The 16,766-nt window shown below is 39.4% G+C and overlaps 1 protein-coding gene across 10 annotated transcripts in view; it reads left to right on the top strand.

Moving 5' to 3' along the window:
* The window catches only part of LOC133401149 (intermembrane lipid transfer protein VPS13B-like), a 482,547-nt gene that overhangs the window by 264,085 nt on the left and 201,696 nt on the right, over positions 1-16,766 (top strand). For 7 of the 10 annotated variants that reach the window (XR_009768384.1, XM_061673722.1, XM_061673718.1 and 4 more), the window contains 6 exons: positions 2,413-2,584; positions 6,344-6,458; positions 10,807-10,942; positions 11,754-12,023; positions 12,122-12,278; positions 12,358-12,469. Coding sequence is in view for 9 of the 10 variants with exons in the window: in XM_061673722.1 (XP_061529706.1) it covers positions 2,413-2,584; positions 6,344-6,458; positions 10,807-10,942; positions 11,754-12,023; positions 12,122-12,278; positions 12,358-12,469 (962 nt within the window). In the remaining variant the exon portion in view is untranslated. Of the gene's footprint in view, positions 1-2,412; positions 2,585-6,343; positions 6,459-10,002; positions 10,070-10,806; positions 10,943-11,753; positions 12,024-12,121; positions 12,279-12,357; positions 12,470-16,766 lie in introns of those variants that run through there. The other 3 variants (XM_061673719.1, XM_061673721.1, XM_061673727.1) reach the window with 3 other exon arrangements.

Genomic DNA, 16,766 nt, shown 5'->3' with positions numbered 1-16,766 from the left:
AGCTGGGATAGGTTACAGCACGCCGGCGACCGCTGTGAGGATAAGCGGAACGGAAGCTGAATGATGATGAAGGTTATAGATGTTAAGAATTTCATTAATCTTGCAAAAATGTATTGTTTAGTTGACTGCTCGGTTCAATTTCATTTCAAGTAGGGGTGTATATGTATTCATATTCTAATTGTTCACACTGAACCTATTAGGTAAGGGAAATGTAACTGCCTCACGCTCTTGTCACACGGTACTCCGTAAACAAAAACAGTGAAGCTCAGCCTCTGGCTCGCGGACGCCATGGATAGCGACATACTCTTGCCAGTATGTTAAACTTGTTAACTCATTTGAAATATTATCACAAACTATTACAGTCACACTTATGTAAATTGCTCATTTTCTGAAAAGGAGAGAACGAAAAAAATTAGCGATAAATTATTCAATATTTATTACAATTAGGATAATATTGTTGAAAACATTTTGTTTCTTTGACAATTTTTGGGAGAATTTACTGCAAACTTTCTTTTGGTGTCATTTGTTTTTCCGTTTACATAAAAGATACGCAGTTCTATAGTTTTCATGTTGTTCCATCACCGTACCAAATGTGAACCGAATCGTGACCTTAAAATCAAGGGACGTACCGAAATGAGAAAAGAACCTTTAGACCCCTAATTTCAAGGCTCTTTTTTTGTATCGCAGTGAAAGCGGTTTCAAAGGGCTTTTCTGGTTGGGAAGTAGAGGTGGTTGGGTGTCCAATGTTACAGCATAACAACTCTTCAGTACACTGTGGTCAGTCCCACAGTGCCAGCGGCCAGCTCCTACTTGGACTCTTGACATTACAGAGTGTAATCCCACTGACTGGCTAGAACTGTAAACTAAACACTCGTAACCGCACACATTCAAGTACCCACACACACACACACATGCACTCACCGAGGGATATGTTTTGACTCCAGCTCAGCAATAATTAGTCCCCAAATGGCAGTTGAAATTATATCTTATGAAACGGACTGAGCACCATTACTGCTGGGCTCATGTTACTCGCTGCCAGTCGTTGTTATTACATAGCCAGACTGACACACAACAACCTTGTTTGGTTCCCTGGAAACCTATTGCAGTGCTTTGGCAGTTTCTTGGATCAAGTTTCACTTAAAAGATAACTGAATAATTATTTGTCGAAGAATATAATTCATTTACAGCCTTTAAATTCCTCCTGTTGACAGGACTAATGGTGTTGATGCATCATGTGTAATGTTGTGTAATTTATGCTATGGACTATGGTATTATAATAATAATAATAATAATAATAACGAGAGTGTGAATGGTTGTTTATATGTGCTTTGCGATTGGCTGGCGACTGGTTCAGGGTGTACCCCACCTCTCGCCCAGAATCAGCTGGGATAGGCTCCAGCACACCCGCGACCCTAGTGAGGCTAAGCAGACCTGAAAATGGATGGATGATAATAATAATAATCATAATATGCCTCTCGGTTAAATTTTTCTTCTTCAGTGTCACATCTGATCATACTTTTGTCTAAAGCCTTGCTTAATTTTAATCAGTTTGAAATTCAGTTTTAATCAGTTTGAAAACTTTATACTCTGAGAACGTGCCTAAAACTTTTTTTCTTGCTTAAAAAGCAAATATATTTAATGGGGCACATGTTTCTCATCAGTGTCTTGTGGTCTCCATACGCTATAATGTTGAATATGTTTTTAAATCAGCGCGATCCATATATATTTTTTAATACGATTGTCACTGAGCCCTTGTCAGCCACTCCAAACTGTGCGATTAAATTCAATTTGCAAATTAGTGTTGTGCTCTTATCCTTCCCAAACATTGGAATGGGGACATAGTTTCCTCATCTGGATCCTCTTAAAGACGCTGTAATCATCCCAGCAGCTGTGGTGTTTCTAATTGAGATGGTTGATAACCTCCCCCACCAGCCACAGCCAGGCTCAATAACCATGACATAATCTGTCATTACAAGGCAGCGATGGAAGAAGCTGTGGAAAAAGAGAAAATCCCACATTTCTATAGCTTCAAATTACCACATTGTTTATTTGCAGGTCTCTCACTTTCCAGTCATGCAAATATATGTTTGGAAAACAGATTTACTCGGAAGAAAGACATCGGCACAAAAATATCCCCATTGCCCTGCTCCTCAGAACCTCACCAACCTCAGTGCTGAGATGAGAGATGACAGAAAAATAAAATCCTCATACAGTTGATTAAAAAACAAAAACGACATTTTAAACGATGTGTTATTACATACAAGTATCCCGGTGAAATTGAAGAATATTTTCTCCTTGCCGTGCAATCGAAATTATCATTTGGATCTTGTTACTCACTTGCTTACAGTAATTGCACATTTTAAAATAAACATGGGGGCACCCTCTTAACTTAACCTTGCTTTGCCTCCCTAGGGAGATTCAGTACCAGGAGGTGATGATGGTCCTTTTGCTGACACAGTGACCCTGGAGCAGAAAACTAGCAACATCGGTGGAACTAGTGGAAAAGTCAGCCTTTGGATGCAGTGGATGTTACCCAAGGTTATTGTTAAACTTTTTGCTGCTGACCCAACAGTCATAAAAACAGGTATGTTTCTCTATGTGATATTCACAATTATACTTGGTTATCCCAAAGACAATATTTTTCAGAATCTTCAGTTTCCTCTTTCTGAATTAGAAGACAAACTGGATAGTTATAAGGTGTATAAAGCAAGTTCGTATTTTGCTGCTTTAATTACACCGTTGCTTCTGCAACAATGATGAATATAATGACTAAAAATGAGCTCCTATAATTTTTATAGTGGAACAGAGATGTGAACTGTGGAGTTTCGCTGTCTTAGCATTTAACTGTTGAAGAGTAAGAGGAGGGGAGTAGCTGGGGAGGAAGAGCATTGATGGAAAATGCATTTAAATAATTGGGTGATGAATCCAAGTGAACCCTGTTAAATTTATTGTAGTGCTGAAAATCTTAATTTACTTTCAAAGGGTGCCGCCAATATGGAGCATCTGCCCTCCAGATTTAAAAATGGCCAATCTTTAAGTGCAGACATTGAATTTTTTGGGGGAGCATTTGAAGAGAGGAAGAGGTTTTGAAAAACAAAAAAACATTTCAATCATGCACCATTTGGTTCACAATGAAAGAAATCTGGGTTTATTTCCAGCCAAATCCACCGACCGATGATCTGACTAATGTCGGGTCGATCTTGTCGCGGTCCGATGACATCCATGTATGTCACATTTCCTTATTCATCAGTAGTTGATTATAAAAAAAATAGAAAAATACAACAAATGTTTCTTATTGAACATACACAAAACGTTATTTAAGGGACAGGCTATTTTCAGGTTGAAATTTAATTGTTGACACAAAATGCCCCATGACCTTTACAGTTGAACTCAGTTTTAAACTTTGCAAAGCGCATGTCCAACTGTTGAGTGTTTCAGTACATTCTGCACAACTTGCTGTTCTCTAAGAAGGAGCTGAATGGCAAAATTCACAACAGGTCTTTGAGCCATGAATCGACCAATACATTTCATGGTTCAATTAGAATTGGTATTTAAAAACGGTCATCTTCATAATGCTGTTCGCATTTAACATCATGAACCCAAGATTGATCATCAGTACCTCGCCATTACGGGGCTTCAAACACGATGTTCTCAGAGGGACGTGGCCACTGAGCGTAGAATGTCATCAGCAGGTTGCAACAGAGACTGGAAGAGTTACAGAAATGCATAGAATTGGATCTCCTAGGAGATTTTCATGGCTCAAGCACTTTTTGTCAATCTTGCTGTTCAGCTCCTTGTTAGAGAGCAGCAAGTTGTGCAAAACGTGCTGAAAGATTGAACAGCTTGACAAGATTAGAGAAGTTCAACCGAAGTTCACCTTTAAAGGTTAAAGTGCATTTTAGGTTTATCCCAAAATTTCACCCAAAAGCCGAATGCAATTAACATTTTTCCGGTAGTAAGGTTAGTACAAAAAATGTAAATCAATCCTTTTTTCATTTGTTTTGAGGTACTGAAGCGACCAACAATGGTTGTGTGTAATAACGTTCTAAGAAAAACGGGAATAACTGTGTGTTTATTTCACAGTTCGAACGAAGTTCCAAACTCATAATTTTCTACATTGATAATTTTACAATGAATTCATCATGAGCCATCAGCTTAATGGGTAATTTTCCCAACGAGTTTTGCCATGAGTGCATCAGTCTTAGTTCAGAGAGATTACACCTTGGCCAATGAATGGCTCTCAATATTTCGTTAGATTTGCACGGTTATTTGCATTTTGTGCATTAAAAGAAAGTAAGTGCTTTGCCCTTGATTCCACTGCGTTGTTTCTTCCCAATTCAAATGAATGGGGGCGGTGCGTTACATAGAGGAAGTACGTTTAATATGGACTTCTGTCGACTAGCTGGAGAGTTGTTTTAAAGAGGTAAGATTTCTGTATAATATTGTTGCTACAGCTGACAATAACGGTTTATTGTCTCAATTAAAGAGACCCTACGATAAATATCGCGCATACTGTAGGCAATATTTTGCCACGGGTGGGAAAAAAAATCAGAGTTTTATTGCATTTACAACAATTTTAGAATAGGTGAGTTTTTCTGTGAATAACGGAGGATCGTTTTTGTTGTTGTTGTTGTTTTAATAAGTGAATAGGTGAGGGTCCACTGTACATCAACAACATTCTGCTATCTAGATCACCCACAAATTCTTCTCCACTGGCTCAACCTAAAGTGCCAGAAAACATGCCCAAAAATGTCTTGTAAATTTGACACACCACAGAAGAGAGTAATGTTAACAAGCTGAACAATGAATGAATGGATAAAAAAAAGTTGCAAAGTATGTGAAATCAGGCTTCAAAATGGTCAAGATTCTTTGAGTTTCCAGATGCTGAGGGGGTGTCGCTGGGTGCTCTGAAAGTCCCGCCTCCAGCTGTCAATCAAATACTTATTCTATCACGGCTCCTATCTATTGGTGGGGAGAGGAGCGATGCACATAGCACATGGTTTCACGGACCACAAAGAGTCATTCCGCCCCTTTGTTTCTGTTTAAATTCAGCGGGCCGTAAATCGATGGAGGGACTTGCCAGCTGTGACGAATTGCGAGGAGAAGGCAGAGTGGGGCGGAATTCTGTGGCGCACGCATTGCGGGAGCCGGAAGATTCCCCCCAGCTCTTCCTCGTCCACACCGCGAGTGGTTGAAAGCCCTTCGCTGTTGTGCGGGACCTTTGTCGTGTACTCTGACCGCTGTCGGGCTGGCGTGGGGCTGCGGGGTGCCTCACAACACATGGGGCCAAACGGCAGAGACATGTTAGCCCAAATAACCCCAAACACACCGCATTTCAGGGCAGATATATTTTTTTCGAGTTGTGGGCATACTTTGATGGCTAACTGCACACTAGACTGGCAGAACTGTCAATTATGCCGAATGACCACTGCATGGAAAAAGGGCACTGAGTGTTTATACAGTGGGGGATGCCTCTTGACGTCACAAGGATAGTTTTTAGCCCCGCCAACAAAATCAGGAACATTTAGAACGTGAAAAAGTGTTTCATTCTTTTTTATTTTTTTTACTTTAATGTATTTAGAAACAAAAACAAGGATTTAGGTTTTGGCGCACTTTAAAGCCCAAATCAATTATCCAAATCGTACATCAATATTAAATCATGTTCGGAGACTACGAGTTGCTGACGACTACTTGTACCAACTTGGGTGCGTTCTTTCCACACAATATCCACAATAAAGCTGACATGCCTTGTTTTTCAAGTTAAGAACCCACGAGGAACCTCTGTGTTTCTCAAAATCACCACAAGGCAACAGTAACAACATGCTTGAAGTCCATTTTCCCAAGCCACTCTTAGACCGCGGGACTTTTTCAGTGGAAACAATGACAACGATCCGCTCAGCTCACAGGCTTGCTTCACAACAATCTTCATCAGTTTGTAGAGCATGAAACTCATTTTGCCTGTTGTGGGTAATTTAGCTTTCGCACAAGGTGCAGTGAGTAATGCGCATAGTATATGTACAGTATGGCTGTATAAATGCACAGTCTTTATGAACAATCAGTGTTGGGTGACATGCACGTTCCTCATTTTGGCAAGCTGAGGCTGTACTGTATACTCAAGTCATTTCACCTTGTTACTCATTCTCTCATTTTCCAATATGGTTCTTTTTGCCAGTGTGAACGTATGACCATTGAAACAAAAACTAGGAGAACCCCTCCCATCATTAGCAGTGTTCCAGCTTAAGGATTCATGTGCAGCCAAACATTTGTAATGCTTGTATGTCAGCACTTACAAATGTCATGAAAATATGAAAAACAATACCTTTTTTTTTTCGTTTTCCAACAGAAGTCTGCGTGGTCAGTGAACTAGAAGACTTGAGCGCCTCAGTAGATATCCAGGATGTATACACTAAGATCAAATGTAAAGTTGGCAGTTTCAACATTGACCACTACAGATGCAGGTGGGGTATTGTTAACACACAGTCTCACACTCAAACACACACACACACACACATTGCGCCTCTCTCTGTGCATGTATATTCATGGGGAAAGTAACCATCACCACTTAAAACCCAAGTAATAACAAAAACACCCCCGAAACACACACCCTCACACACATGCACACACTTTACCAATGCCAATAACACTTTTCTGTTCCCATTCCACCTTCGTGAGGGGGATTTTTCGGATTATCACCCCAGCGTCATCGTCTTTCCAGACAGCTTGAGACCAAAAAATTGGATGGACGATTTGACTCTGCTATGGGCTGGCCCAAGTCTGACTCACAGAGCAGATGAGTTCAGTTAGGCCATCAGTCATTTTATTTGCGCCTCTCGTGTCTGAATTGATTCATAGAAACATTAACACACTGGAGGAAAACCACTTGGCGTTGTTCCATGACATCCTAATATATAGTAATCTTTCTCCAAGTCCAGTTGCATTTGGAATGCTATGATTTAGCTTCTCCACAGAAATTATCAAAGCCAAACAAACTGAAACGGTGACTAAATTACAGTATTTGTAATTATTGTTTTTCTTTCCACATACTGTATGCATGTTTCTAGTCACTTTCTCCTTGAATTTTTCCTGCTCATGCTATTTACATGTTTCATTGTTGGACTCAGTGATTTAAGAGTGCCCAGTATTTTCTGCCTGAGGTCCATTTAGCAGAAGACAATTCCCTCTGCCTTAGTTTAAGAAGATAACAAACCCAGCTCCTTGGAACCCATAGACCGTACAGCAACGTGTTTGTGTGTGTTCTGTGTTCAGTTCTGTGTGCTTACATGTCTGTGCAAATATGTTCTTGGCTTTAAGTGCCTCTTCCTCTCATTGAGCCAGACAGTGAAGTGGGGATGGAACCTCCTTGCCCTGAGTCTATATTGAAGCCTGTCATTGGCAATGAGTGGGTGAACCACCAAAATGATAACAGAAAAGGACTGATTTGCCAGATTTTGAAATCACCTTAGCTGATTCCAATTCGGTTTGTAATAGTCGTATGTGTTAATTACTGGCAAGAGAGTGATTCAAACAACTGACTTGGCTTTAAAAGTAAACCTCAGATTTGTGCAGACCTCCCTGTTTTTTTTGTTGGGTTTTTTTGGGGAATCTGTAGTTTTTTAATTTGATTCCACCAGGCAAAATGTTTCCCCATTAAGTTTGATCCACCACACCAAGCCAGTACAATGCCAGTGGTGAGAAGTAGTTTTCCAGTGTTAAGGTGTCATGGGGTGATTATGCAATCTTACCTCTCTCTACAGGTGTGTGCCCAATTGCTACTAGGACTGGGCCAAGCTCAATCTTTTTTAGTAGACCTCCGTGCTTTCCCAAGAAGATAATGGGTCTATTTTCACATTTTCCAGTTATTTCTGTTTAATGCACATTAATAAACGCCCTTTAAACTGGCAGGAAGAGGCTCTCCACAATCCAAGTCAGGTAACATACATGTCTGTTCAGGACACAGTGGAGGCTCCATGGGCTCCTGGCCCATTGTAATCTCTATCATCCGCATATACAAGAGAGCCCACTGGGATTGGAGTCTATATTCATAATTCTGAATAGATAATTGTTTGGTATTTCTGCCCCAGCCCAGTTTATTTGTGTGCAATGGCTTGGTTTAAATTAAGCCTGACACAGAAAATGTCTCATCTGGCTCATCATGTCTCACTCCTGGAAAATAGTAAAATGGTTAGGTCAGTCTAGTATTAGAAGTACGTAGAACATTGAATTCTAAATTTAATCAAACATGAGGAATATAAGAGTAGAGGATTGAGAATGACAGAGAGGTAACGCAGAATAATAGCAATATTCTGATGTCGTTTTCAGATGCTTTCATTATAAGGCAAGAAAGGGACCTTAGGGGAGACAGTAAAGCAATGTTTTGTCACTTTTGTGGACTTTTGTGTGATTAATAGCAGTGCCTTTCCCATCTAATTCTTACTGTATTTGGGAGAAAAGCAATAAAGTAGTTGTCTATTGTATCGCCTTCAAGCACTTGTCTATTGTAATTATGATATGGCTTTACATGACCAGTATTCAAATTTTTAATTACCGTAATTTCTTGTGTATAATGCGCATTCCTCCCCCCAAAAAAAAAAAAAAAAAATCAATGGTGCGTGTTATACATAGGTGTGGGGGAAATGAAAAATAAACTTTCCCATTTCATAAATGTATGCCGCCATCTAGAGGTTATGAAAAAGTGGTACACATTCATTTCAATATGCCACCGCCATCAGTGCCACTTAAATTTATATACCCTGGCAGAATTTGTGAAATATATATATATTTTTAAATATGACTGACGACAGCACAACAACCATCATTAATTTCTTTATGGTTATGTTTTGTTTTATGATAATGATTTTCTGAAATGCTTAACAGTTTAATTTGAATCCCATTAAAATAAAACCAAATTTGTTTCGCCTGTCCCTTCATGTTTTCTTGAAAGAATTGTACCCATCAATTTCTGCCTGGGTAATCAAACATATGAGCACAACTGTGTGTTTTCTCATTTACTAAATAAAAGTAGGTTTGTGAATTTCAAAATAAGAGCAAGTATATAAAAATAAAGTATTACGTGGTCAAATAAAGTGCTCAACTTCAGAATAATTCTTTGAAAAAACTAGCAAAATACAGATAGTACTTCATCGTTTCATTATATTGGTAGATGCAAAATCATCCATTGTAAAAATGGATTATACATAGGTAGAAGGGTTTTCCAGAATTTGTAGGTCAACTTTGGGGGTGCATATTATACATGGGTGCGCATTATACAAGAGATATTACGGTAATTTCTTTATTTGGCATTTTGACCCACTGACAGCATCTCTCAACTTTCAAAAGTTATGACTGAAAAAAATGCAAATATCCCCCCTCGGGGAGTTGTGAGGTCTTTATTTATTAGTCAGTCACACAGACATTAGAGACATTCCCAAGAGAAAGTCATAGAAGGGATTCATGTGTCTTAGCCACCCCGGCAAATGTGTTCTCATACCTTAATGTCTCGTGTATAATGCATTGTAAAAATGCATTATACATAGGTAGAAGGGTTTTCCAGAATTTTTAGGTCAACTTTGCGCATTATACACGAGAAATTACGGTACTCAGATTCAAAACCAGGCCACCTGGTTTGAAAAGAGAAATCCTGATCGCGATACTAAATGGAAACATGTGAGATGAATGCTGTTTATCTGAATATTAATAGCTTCATTGTGGATTTTTTCTTTACAGGTGCTCTCTGTTTCTGTGTGCCACAACCTTAATTGGATGCCAGAAGGAATATCTGGGTTTATTATTATTTGTTTATCTTGTCTCCGTTAATACCTTCAAAGACTGTTACTGTTAAAATGATATCCCGGTTGCAATTGTATATACATACATACACAGCCAAGCCCATGGCTTTGTTTATCCCAAAACTCCTGCCATCAAAGAGATATTATCAAACTGTGTCACAGTCATGTAATTAATTCCAGATGCCCCATTTAAACTTGGCCATGTGTGTCTCTTCAGGCCAGGTCAAGGCTGGCACTCTGGGCTTTATGAAGGACTCCTTCTGCGGTGCAAGGAGACCGCTGTGGTGAGGCCTCTGCCTGTCCCAGAGCAGCCAGCATTAGGCCTCCTTATAATGCGTCTCTGCCATTCTGCTGCTCTTAATTAGGGTTCTTAATATCTCCTCATGCTGGACAGACAGGAAAAGACTTCATGATTCTGGCTGTGACTCAGAGTGGCCAGACATGTTGGATTAAGATACACCCTAAAAAATTAATAATATAAGAAGAGTCTGACATTAAATGACATCCCCTGTCTCTCCAGTGGTTCTAATTGTCTTCATAATCAAGTGGATGGAATCTGGTGACATGGCCTCCATTCTCTTGTTGATTCAAGCTAATACTGTAGATGGTCTTATACTTGTAACATATGCTGTATCTAAAATTATTTTCATAATAACAATCAGTCATTATCTAATCACGTTTATCATGGAATGAATCTACTACACAAAAAATAATGCTTTAACAATTTTATCCATATTGTGATGACATTATACTCATATTGTGTTCTAGTATATGACCATTACACAGTATTTCTGCTGGTTCAAGATGGCACAGTTTTCTTTGGTTTTACCGATTAACTCTTAACGTTCCCCCCCCCCCCCCCAATTATGTAAAGGACACAATTCTATGAAATTCAATGAACTTCAATCATCTCTGTAATATTGTTTGCTGTGTTTCTTTCTGTTTACGCTCACTAAAATTTTCTCCTTCTCCTGCTCTCTCTGTCCTCCTGTCCACCTATTGTCTCTTTCCTTACCTCCAGTACGGAGGAGGGTGTTCGGCACAACTGTGGAGGAGTGGTCCTCTCTTGCACTGACAAGCTGAACAGACGCACTGTGTTGGTTCGACCGGTCAGCAAGCAAGATTCTTTCAGCCAATTCTCTGGCTTTTTCCCTCCTGTAAGAATATGGCACTTCTGCTTTGTAGCTTTCTCTGCTATGCTTCATCTGTAGTGGTGTAGGTTCTGTGCATTCCTCAGAGATGTTTTTTTGGCAGCCAGTGCTTTGAGACCTTTACTTTGAAACGTTCCACTTTATTTAAATCAGTCACATATCATCCTAAAGGGATGTAAATCTTTAGATATGACACTTTGAGGAATGTATCATAAGTTTGTTTGCTTCAATTTTTGCAGAACGCTCTCCCAAAGGGCACATAATTGTATTTTTCACACTTGTTTAATTGAATTTTTTTGTTTCATGGATATCAACTGTCACTGTTTGTTTTTGAAGACTAGTCTGGTGTTTTAAGAAAAGTTGTCGTTTTCTCGCTTTTGATTAGGAGTATATTTGACATTCTTATTCAACATTTACTGTATAACTGTATACAATTTCACAACAAAAACATACTTTTCTGATTTCATTGTCATCTCAAAGTATTTTTCTTTTACCTTATTCCCTGCTAGACCATATAGCTTCATAGCCCTGGCCTCTGTCCTAATAGGCATTAGCTTATGTTTAAAAAAAAATTAAGTCTGGTACAGATAGTTCAGTGTTAAAAAAATATATCTATTGACCATTTCAGATTTAAAAAATAAAATAAAAAAAGAAGTCTCCTGTAAGTCTCATTATGAACGCACATTTATTTTCAATTGGATCTTACAGTCAATGTATTTAGTTATTATTGGTTGTACTGTAATGTGTTTGACATGATTTCAGGTGACAGTGCCTGTTGCAGTAATAATTTTTTTCCCCCTCTCTCACCACTGGCCAGACGGCAGCCAAGGTCTTGGAAGGCTCTCACCAGCAACATGGGTTCTTGTCCATTACCTACACACAGGCTGTCACCAAAAATGTTCGTCATAAACTCACCACACGGCCGGAGCGGCCAACGCGCAGTGCTACAACAGCCGGTCAGCGAGTTACTGCTGATCCACTAGCAGATGGTTCACCTCAGTACCTGAGAGAAATCCTGCTGACAGCTCAGCCCTTTGATGTTGTGCTGTCCTGTCCTTTGTTAACTACTGTAGCTGGAATATTTCAGGTAGGAACTAATTGAATGTACAAGTTTACAAATATGTTGTTCCATGAAAATTATTTTGACGTTCTTTTGAATGATCTCAATTTTGACTGGATTATTAGACGCCTGTACCGAGACGTTACAAAGACCGTGGCAAGTCAGCAGGCCAGCCAATGAGGAGCCACACCTTGACCTCTCGGTGTTTGCCTCTCATCTACATCAACACTAATCTGATCAGGGTTTTCTGCCCTCGAGCACCTGACAAAACTACCACACCAGGTACAAAACAGTCATTTGAAGACACTCTACTTTTGGATGTTCCATAAGACTTATACAGCTGTCAATTGTGTGTCAACAGATCTCCATGCAAAGAAAGAAGATACCTTAGTACTTAAGTTGGGTTCCCTTAGCATGGCACCTCAGGCTGATAACCACCTTACCCGCACAGTGCTACGCAAAGACCTCTACCAGTAAGATGAGCCTTTTTTTGCCCCCTAATAAGTCTAAGCTATTTCAGAAACGTCTTCTATGAGCTGATTGTTGCTTTATTATTACAATGTGCAGCATAAACACCGATGCCATATTTTAATTGATTTCAAAGTCCAACAGACTTGGCTGATGAATTGAAAAGTATTGTAACATAGAATAGAACCTGTTGTAAGGCAAATATTTTTCAGGGTACCTTACGATTAGTAATTTGTCCCATGAGTGTTTCCCCTCAACAGAGTGTTATATTTAAGTATACAGCTCGCACAGTCAAGCTGCATCAGCAATGACAAAGCACAATAAACGACATATTTAGGGTCCACAACTTCTGCCAGCTCAAACAAAAGAGTCATATGGTTGAAAGCTGCTAGGTCGGGAAAATCTGAACTTCTAAGGGGAATATCTCGGCACAAAACATATTTCCCTGCTATAGGCAGCGCTGAGGTTCTGGATTGTGTCACAGCTGCCTGGAAACCACAGCCCCACATTGTATCTGTGAGAAAGCATTTGTTTGAATGGGCAGATATGTTGCTGGCAAACACATGTAATGGGGGGATAAAAGTGATGCCTAATGCTTTGTGCAGCTGCAAGTAAGATGTGTGCTGACACACGACGTAATGTGGAAGAAAAAAAGGATGGATGACAACACTTGCTTCAGCCAGCGGGAATGTCTTAAAAGGGGGAAAATGCAAGCGGCAGGCAGGCAGAGATGGTCTATGCTCAGGGGTATACCCGCCAACCTGAAACAGATATAGAGAGCAGCACGCATGCTATTGATCAGTTACCATAGCTACTGTTTTACTGCCTCTTGTCATGTTCCTTCTTTTTTTTTTTTTTTTTAAATTCAACCCAGTTTCACAAGGGGCACTCTTATCTTTTATGTTTGTTTATGGTGAATGTTTGTTCGGCATATACTTCGGTTCCATGGAATTGTGTTGACCATGTTGTTATCTTGTCAGATGATGACTGATGATCTTGTAAACATGGAAGAAATCCTTTGCGAAAATAAGACTTTCTTCCCCCAAAACGTGCAATTTCACCCTACGAATGGCCTGAAAAGGTTTGCTTCTGGTAGTTTGAGGCTCTGTGGCGCCACATCTCCTCAAGAATGATGGGCTCATAGAAAGCTACACCCTGACCCAAACACACTACATTGACTCAAGGCTGCTCCATGCACTTCTAGTAAATGTACGATGAACTCAGTAAAGTGCACATAAGATTCATAAGGTTGTGCATATATGTAATACATACACCACATGCTGTACATATTCAAGATGCATGTTTGCACTCACTCTTACCAATACCACGACCAGTAAGCATGTGTTTGTGCATGTGTGCAAACAAACCACATTTGGAGTCACCACTTCCCTTTCTGAGTGGAACCAATGCCAAACTACTTTGTGTGAACATTTTTCTTGTCCTAACCAGGCATTATCTTCCTCACTACCTTCCTAGATCATGTCTGAACATCAATTAAATACGATCGTTGACATTTTATTCCGAAGAATGCATGTGTTTTATCTGTGCTTAATCATGCTGTATTTGATCCCCCAAGTCATATAACGTAAGTCACAGTCGATGGGCTGTGATCCTGTAAACATATGTGTGTTTACAAACTATAACCATATGTGGCTGCAAACGCAATATGTGCCAGTAGCCATTTGCTGTAACTCTGTATAAAGTCCACCTCTAATTACATCCGTGGACCTAACTGAATGACTAATCCGAGCTACAGCTATGGTGTTATTGTCTCCTGTACATGGAATTGGTTAGAATGTCTAACACGAGGTTTGATTTGAATGCCACCCTGGGAGACGAGAGGCCGGCCAAGGCTAAGCAGTGCGCCGGCGTAAACATTCTGACGGAGCATATCTAGATGAGGTTCCACTAAACGCTATCTCCAACTTCCATTTGAGCCTGAACATTTTAAGTGTACTGTGTGCATGGTCATCACTTTGCCTCTTCAAAGAAGGCTAAATAAACCAGTGCCTGTAAGACTTCAGACCCAAGTTGATATCCACTACGAGGTTCATTTGGTAGCAGTTTACAGTTTCATTTGATCATGTGACATTGAATTTAGTTTCCAGAAAAGAGGAGGTCCCCAGCGGCTTCTCTGCTAAGCAGGAATTATTACACAGGCCTCAAGGCTTCCCCTTTTCTTCCCTCTCCATCTTGAGCTTACAAGGCCGCTGTCAATTTACACAGCTGAAATCATTTTCCTGTCTTGAAAAATTGTGTGCATGAGTGCTGGTCCGAGGAACGTCCAGCATGCATTCAACCCTGACTTTCTTGTGGTTTGGGCCCTTTCTAAAATCATACAGATCTTTTACTCACCACTTATGTGCATTTTGTTATTTATTTTTTTCAGTCAGTTTTTTTTTTTTTTTGATCCTTATGGAACACCCAATTGAAAACTTCTTGTTGGGTCACAAGTTTGTGTGAAGGGGATTACAAGTACCCTAAAGATGGCTGCACCTTTTCAGGTACACCATGTTACATGTAGAATCACATACAAAATGCAATGTGAAGGAGTTTAAACCCAGTTTTGTGTTTCTATTTTCTGTAAAGTGATTTTTGATCATTGATAGTGATTAATTCCGAACAATATTTGTTCTGAGAAGCTGGACAGCTGACAATTTGCTTTACTTTCGTGAAATGAAATCCAATCTGTTCGATGTTCAAACTGTAACCACTATAAAATCTTTATTACCTGTCCAAGCAGTGTTTAGCTTAACATTTTAAATATCATACACCAGTGGAAAGTTTATTTCGTAGTATATTTCATAGAAGACATTGATTTTCAAAGGAAACCCAAGGTTTTCTAACAAATATTTTAGGGTGTACTCGTTTATGTGGAGTCCTGGATTTGTGTTTGTATTTGTGTCTTTAGCGTCCTGCACATTTCCCGACAACTCCTAAATGACACAGCCCTCGATTCCATCACATACCCGTTACCTCATGGTCTGTCTGAGAGAGACCAAGGGAGCATCCCGCAGTGCTTCAAAATATGTTTTGTTATTTTGTTTTGATTGGTGAAGGTCTGCATTTCTATGGTAACAGAGGGGAAGGCTGATCCTGCTGTGTCAGTAGTAAGAGAGAGCGAGCAAAGCTAAAAGGGTGAACAGTATCTATAGATGTTATTTCAGTCTCCCCTTTTATATTTTATTCGTCGGTATAAGTTTTTACCTTTTTCTCCTTGCTTGATTCTCCCATTCTGTATTAGTTTCCTGACATTTATGGCACTCCAGCCAATTTTGATAGTTCAATAACTGTAATTTATTACCTCCATTATACAACGCTTGTCTCCTTAACATTAGTTATTTTTTCTTCTTTGACCACTGCTGCGTGAAGGTTGATTTTTGTAAGTTAAATTTAACTGTCACTTTTTGTAATTTCTTACACATGCTCACTGTTACCCATCATTTTTATTGTTATTCGCCTTTTCCTTTTTTTCCCACATGCTCCATGTCTTAAAAAAAACAAGTGTCTATCCACATTATATTTCACTTGTCTATTTTTCCATGCCCGGTCACTCTTAAAGGTCTTACTAATGTTTTCTCTCTATGTCTCCATGTGAATTTGTGTTTTCCTTTTCCCGATCTTTCCAATGTAGGGAAAATCACTGTATCGATATCACAAAAATATCTATATCACACACACACAAAAAAATATGTCTTTTTTGTGATATAGTGTATCTATTGTGATATAGATACACGTAAAAAAAAAAGACCCCAAGATAAAACATTTTCCACCATTGTGACCTATAGCCTGTAGAAAACAATTGGGGAAAAAAAAACAAAAACAACTAAATAATTATATCTATTTTCTTCCCAATTTACCCCCTAGCCTAGACATATGAAGAAGACGTTAGTTTGTTGTCACCTTTACTAAACAGCCAGTAAATGCCAGACATTTCTGAAGCTCCTTCAATATTGCTGTCCGTCTCTTTCCTTCTCGTATTTTCATCAATTTTGGAGAGACTTTCAGTTCTTGGTAATGTCACTGTTGTGCCATATTTTCTCCACTCATGATGACTGTGTTCCAAGGTATATTTAATAATGCCTTGGAAATTCTTTTGAAGAATGAGACCCCAATTATGCCGTGCAAGCTCCCTGTGGACGATGGGTTTTGCTGTATATGTGACTACAAAAATGTCAGGAAAAGCATACAAGAACCGCTGAAGTTTTTGGGGGTTAATCACTGGGTCTTTCAAAGACGGGAGGTATGGACTCCCATTTAACCTGAATTTGTATGTGAATGGTTAATTCAAGCAAATGGAAC

The sequence above is a fragment of the Phycodurus eques genome, chromosome 4 (assembly GCF_024500275.1).
Source record: "Phycodurus eques isolate BA_2022a chromosome 4, UOR_Pequ_1.1, whole genome shotgun sequence".
NCBI classification, from domain to species: Eukaryota; Metazoa; Chordata; class Actinopteri; order Syngnathiformes; family Syngnathidae; genus Phycodurus; species Phycodurus eques.
Note: the sequence above shows the minus strand (reverse complement) of the source record. Positions and strands in the feature narration are given on the sequence as shown.